At 45.4% G+C, this 6,454-nt stretch overlaps 1 protein-coding gene across 1 annotated transcript; it reads right to left on the bottom strand.

The window, feature by feature from the left end:
- Positions 1 to 1,109: 1,109 nt before the first annotated feature.
- Positions 1,110 to 1,979, bottom strand: LOC145981443 (uncharacterized). The gene has a single exon (XM_083114675.1). The coding sequence runs from the start codon at positions 1,977 to 1,979 to the stop codon at positions 1,110 to 1,112; it is 870 nt and encodes a 289-aa protein (XP_082970801.1).
- Positions 1,980 to 6,454: the final 4,475 nt, after the last annotated feature.

Genomic DNA, 6,454 nt, shown 5'->3' with positions numbered 1-6,454 from the left:
TTAGGGATGTGAGGGAAAGATTTTTTGGGGTCGGGACGGGAATTTTTAAAATGCCAACATTCCCTGCATTCGGGATGGGAAAAAATCGTCATTTCCGGACCAAGTCGGGAAATTTTCCGAAAAGGAAGTTGTCGAAATTTCCAAAACTTCTATAAATCTCGAATTGTACAGTGGGATCCATGAGTATTACCGTGCAAATTGTCCGTGACTATTTTCATTATTATTTTTTTTTAAAACCTGTGTGTTTTTAAGCAATGGATTTTTATGTATGCTGGTGAAGAAGTTGTCAACAGCTTGTTTTGAGATTTCTTTTAATTCTTGAAGCTGTTATTGGGTCAAATAAAGTGCACGAACATGGTGATGGACAATTTGCAAGGTAATACTCATGGATCCCACTGTACGCGTCATTTTTACCTTAAGTCATTGTTTTTGCATTTCTGGAATAAAAACTAACAATTTCCGAGAATTTTCACACTTCATTTTAAAACGACCATTCGTATTTCTCGACTGATTAGGTTAACGAATAGTCGGAAAATCATTTCCCGAATTCGGGATCGGGACGGGAGATTTTTTCCCCGATATCCGGGTCCCAACTTTTCGGGATCCCGCACACAGCATTTACATCATTTGAGGGATGTGCGGGATTCCGAAAAGTCGGGACTGGGATCGCGAAAAAAAATTCCCGTCCCGATCCAGACTTTTCTGGATCCCGAGCAGTCGAGAAATACCGAATGGTCATTTTAAATAGTCGTTCTTTGTGTACGAGAAATGAGAAAACAATCAACTAAGGTGAAAATGATGTGTAAATTTCGAGATTTTCAGATATTCGGGAAGTTTCAAACATTCCCGTCCTGACCCAGAAAATTCGGTCCCGCACACCCCTAATTATTATATAAAGATTTTTTTTTTTTTTACCTGGAATCCTAAAATTTAATGTCTTCCAATTTTGAACTTATAGCCTACATCTACATTTAAACAGCATTACATTATTATATCGGGTGACAAGAAATAACCCGTACTAATGTTTGTGATCATAAAGTTATTAAACCGAAACAATTGAGCAAAACAACACTGAAGAACAATGACATGGGATCTTAGGAACAAGATGTTCAACTGGTTTCGAAGTGGCCTCCCTGGGCGGCGATACAGAGGTCCAAACGGGCTTTGAAATTTTGGGCGATGGGCCGCAGGTCCTCGAGCGACAATCGGTTCCACTCATTCAGCGACTCCAAACTGTGGTGGCATTTAGCACATACTCTGGCCTCCAAAATTGACCACAGACTGTAGTCCATTGGGATGAGGTCCAGCGAGTAGAGCGGCCATTCCGTCGATGCGATGAAGTCTGGAAAATGGGTTCTGCACCACGCTTGCGTCATTTTCGCCCTGTGGGCCGGAGCGGATACTTGCTGGAATGTCCATTGTGTATCGCTGAAGTGCTGCTGGGCCCACGGAAGGACAACGTTCTCGAGAATGTTGCGGCGGTACACTTCTTGGTTGCTTTTGACCCCTTGATCCACGAAAACCAGGGTCGTCTTGCCGCTTGCGCAAATTCCGCCCCACACCATGACCGACTGCGGATTTTGGCGGTGTTGGACGATGGCTGAGGTACCGGGAGCCTCTGCAGACCAGGTCCTGTTGTTTTGGTGGTTGTGCGCCTGCTCCACGGTGAACAGCTTCTCGTCTTTAAAAAGAATGCGCTCCCATTGCTGACCTGCGGTCCGGCACTTCAGAGGGCGGCATCTTTTGAGTCGCAGGGGCTTGATTTCGTCCGTGTGAAGCTGAACTTTTTGGAGCTTGTGGTTGAGGTTGAGGTTCTTTTTCGCCATTTGCCGCACCGATTCGCGTTTGATCCCGATCTCACGGGCGACTTTTCTCATGGAGACCCTCGGATTTCGCTGAACTCGCTTTTTGATGATCTTGCGGTTCTGGGACGTTGTTGACGGTAGGCTTTCTTCCTCTTCCGGGATGGTCGCCTTCATGGCCGAGCTCCTTGAATTGCCGAACTGCGTCTGAGACTGTCATTTTTGGAACACCCAGCAAACGAACAATTTCACATTGACGCTTTCCCTGACGCCACAGTTAAAAAATTGCACTGCGTTTGGTTGACAGTCTGAAGCACAAAGACTGTAATCGTTATGAAGCCGAAACAACAAGTACAGTTACAAAAGACTATGGAGAATCAAATAACACAACAATTATTTGGCTACGGTACACTACATTCTTGGCAGGATACGCCAAACTTTGTACGGGTTAGTTCTTGTCACCCTGTACAAACATTAAACAAATGTCACCTGGAATCGTGCAATTACCCCCCCATCCCTTTCGATTTCAAATTTTATGCAAGTAAAGATAAATTCGCAACATATTTCTTGCTCGCAATGTCGTTTCTCAGTTTCGTCAAGTTCAGATCCGTAGCTCAAGGGCGGCGACCACGAACGCCAAATGATCTAATGAAAAAAATGTTTTTAAAGAGACAATGCCTTGGCGCCCCGTGATATTATGTGCGCCCTAATAAGGGCAAATAGGAAGGGGAAATATTGATCGTCAAGGGCACCTGCAGGGGGAGGCACAGAGGAGCAATTGTCCCCTTCGATTTCCAAATTTTATGCAAATAAGAATACATTTCGTAAAATGTTCTTGCTCGCTTCGCTCGCAATACTTGCTTTTCTCAGTCTCGTCAAGTTCAGATCCATAGCTAGGGGGCTGCGGGAGTCGGCCAAGGATGCCGAACATAGGCGTGCGCTGGCCCCTGATTTGGGGGGGGGGGGGGCGGGGGACAAAAACCTTGAAGCTCCATATTTAGTTATACGTTTGTATAATTGTGTTCCCCACCAACATCTATGTTCTCCTTTCCTTTTCAATGCGTAATGCATGTAAATGTACGCTGCAGCGACTTCCATGTTCGTACACACTCAACTGGTGAAATGCGGAACGGTATTCTGTTACGCCTATGTGGACGCGCCTTAATATCTGCACATTTCAATGATACTGCGAGTAAACAATAAATAAGAAGCTATGCCTCTCTGCGGAGCTTTCGGATGCAACAACAGACGTTGCAAGAACTGTTTTTTTTTTTTTTTTTTTTTTTTTTAAAGAAGGAATTTAGAGGTCCAAGAAGATTACGTTTCCCAGATAAACATGCTTACAAAGCATATTTACGTTTATTATTTCATTTCCGTTGTGATGTTTTTAGTGATATTATTATTAACGGTATGTATAAAATTATAAATTAAAAAATTACCACATATTGGAATATCAAAAATCATTCGCAAGTTTCCTAAAGATAACTATTGCGAATGTTTATACATGTTCCGAACTATGTGGAATGTAAATTCGCAACCAACAAAGAGACTTCAGACATGAAAAAAGAGACACGTGTCGCTTGGAAACCATCATAAATAAATGAGACCTTCCGAACTGAAGTGACACGCCAAACTGCACGTGTCGCTCGAACTGGACCATTTTCTTAATAACCGTCCATCGTGTCGCCTTGGTCTGTTTGTGGCACATGCATGCACATTTTTTTTATTCAGACCGAAGTGGCCTGTGACGCTTGTCGCCTCCAATAATGGTGTTTTAAGATCGAATGTAGACGCGACGTGGGGACGATCCAGGCAACGTTTACACCAGTGGCGAAGCGTCGTAAGAGGCCCGGAGGCCGGGCCTACCCTAGTATAATTGGCTATTACGGATTATTTTATTACTTACAATTTCATTAAACGAATGCTCAAGGTCCCGGGTTCGATCCCCGGTCGGTTCAAATCCGGGAAGTTTTCTAACGTAGGAAGCGGCCCCGGCGCCCACCCAGCGTCGAATGACATGGGTACCCTGGGGGGTAAAGGCGGTCAGGGGCGTGATGCTGATCACATCACCCCCACTCATGACCGGATCAAGAAAGTGTGGGGCATTACCCCTACACCTCCTATACGCCTTCATGGCGTGGTGCTAAGCACAGGGGAGCACTTTACCTTTTACATTAAACGACGCTTAATACAAGAAAACTGAAATTCTAGGCCTTACGATAATTTCCACAAATTTCCATCCCTGTCAGAGACTATATCGTCGCATGTTGAGCCACTTCTCCGAAGGCCTCAGCTGGTCCCATAACATTCTATGTGATCCATGAGGGAAAGCATAATTTCAGGGGCGCGTTCGCCCGAAATGGACACAGTGAGTCTGGCCTCACGCAGTGATGCCAACCCTAGCATCTCTTCCGTTCATCCTTGCGCAAAACAATCCGGAGGTAGTCACTGCCATTGTTTTCTACGGCCCTGTTCCAGCCATACTGGCGACAATCGTCATAAAATTTCTCGCCCAAACAGACCCTTCTTTCATTTGCGACCCTCTTCTCAAAATGCACAGCAACCTCGAGTGCTGGTTGCAAACTTCAAAGATTTCGCACTAAAAAACTAGGTAAAGGTAAAGTTCCAAGTGCATATAACACAGTGCCATGAAGGCACATTTACGGGATGTGGGGGAAAGGTAATTTTGGAGGCGAAGTGATCAGCATCACACTCCGGCCGCTTTTGCCCTCCAGGATTGCCCACATGCACCCATTGATACGAGGCTGTTGAGCCCCGGAGCTACTTTATGCGGGGACAATGCGGAATAATTCCGACCTTTATTCACCCACTCCGGGATTCGAACCGGGGTCTCCCGCCGGCAGTCAGATGCCCTAACAACTACACCACCGCGGCTCTAAAAAGCTAGTGCAATTAGATACTCTGCTTTGACGTAACGAACATAAAATTGCCTGAAGTCATAGGAGTAATAAGCGACATGCGACAGCAACAAGTGTCGCTTGGAAATGAACCCACAGCAATAAATGCAACCTTACGAACGGAAGCGACTAGACCGGCAAGCGGCACCTGTTGCTTTGTCACTTGCGTGTCGTTCGGACTGGGCAGTTTTTTAATAGCTTGCATTGTGTCGCCTCTGTCTGTTTGTAATGAACTCACAGTGAAAGCTTGCTTATAGACTAAGGGAGATTTCACATGGAAGCGACACGCGACCCGTGACACGTATCGCTTCAGGATTACACTAATCGAACGCAGGTTTGTGCTGGCTGCCATGTTCCTACGCTGTGAAACGTTACTGTTGATGGGCTCGTTCCAAAGCAACTTGTGTCGCGTGTCGCTTGTCGCTCCGGTCTGAAATCTCCCTAAAGGAGCGTGTCGCTCGTTGCTTTGATGTGGAAACCCCGTGTCACTTGTCGCCTGTCGCTTCAACCTGAAAGCTATCGTGTGGAAATTTCACACTGAAGCGACAAGCGACACGTATAATTCACGTATAATTTTCGTGTGTCTTCTGTTCGAAAGGTTGCATTGACTACTGAAAGTTCGCTTCCAAGCGACTAGTGTCGCTTGTCGCCTGTAACTTTGGTGTGATGAAATCTTGCTCACAGCAAACTCTTCGAACCGAAGCTGCACGTCTCGCTTGTCGCTTGCTTGTTGTTCTGCTTAGGCCGTTTTCTGGATACCGTATAGACAGTATAGTCGCGAGGGTTGTTATCCGCGCATGCGCGATGAATGCTTGCTTATAAACTGAAGTGTCCCTGTCGTTCGTTGCTTCAGTGTGATACTTCCGTGTCGCTTGTTACATTCAACAAGTCACAGGAGAGAAGCGACAAGCAACACGTAACCTTCCGAACCAAAGCACCACGTGTCTCTTGTCGCTTGCGTGTCGCTCAAATTGGGTCGTTTTCTTAATATCGAGCGTAGAATCGCCTCGATCTGTTGGTACTGCTCGTGCGATGAATACTTTATCATAGACGGAACGGAAGGGGATCCTGTCCCTTGTCACTTCAGTGTAAACCCCCGTGTGGCTTGTCGCCTGTTCCTTCTGTCTGAAAGCTCCCTGCATGTACGATGGATAAAGAGTGGATGGGAGCTAGAAAAGCAAGGCAGATTCTATAGCCTACATTATCTAGCTATTGATAATCAACAAACTTTATTTGATATACTCATGTTCTTATGATTAAGGAATCATATTTATTCTCACTATAGCTACAGTGAGCAAAGTGATTACAGGTTTAACCAATTTTCGAGAATAATATTTGTGATGTCTCCCAGTTATAAATTTTGTTGCCATAATATCCTGATTACTTTCACGAGATGAGACGAGACAGCATTTTCACGAGACGAGACGGGACAGACCAAAGTCTCGTCTCGTCTCGTGGGCAACACTACATTTCTGAGAGTCGGTTGCCGACACATACGACACGTGTCGCCTGTCTCTTCGATCTGAATGGTCCCATTGACTGAACGGGTTCCCGTCTTTTGTCGCCTGTTGAGTGCCGTTTATCGCCTGATGTTTCGGTGTTGACATTCTCCTGAACGTAAGAATTAATATATTAAAGCGCTACGGCAAGGTAGCTGAGACGAACTAAATATAGTATGTTTATAAACAAAGAACACTAAATTTGATGTAATTGGGCCTTGCCTAGCAGCCATGG

The sequence above is a fragment of the Lepisma saccharinum genome, chromosome 29 (genome assembly GCF_977018435.1).
Source record: "Lepisma saccharinum chromosome 29, izLepSacc3.1, whole genome shotgun sequence".
In the NCBI taxonomy this organism is placed as follows: domain Eukaryota; kingdom Metazoa; phylum Arthropoda; class Insecta; order Zygentoma; family Lepismatidae; genus Lepisma; species Lepisma saccharinum.
The sequence above is the reverse complement of the archived record's forward strand: the minus strand, read 5'-3'. Positions and strand labels throughout refer to the sequence as shown.

Coding starts and splice junctions, on each gene's coding strand:
- LOC145981443 (XM_083114675.1), bottom strand. CDS start 1,979: ATGAAGGCGACCATCCCGGAAGAGGAAGAAAGCCTACCGTCAACAACG.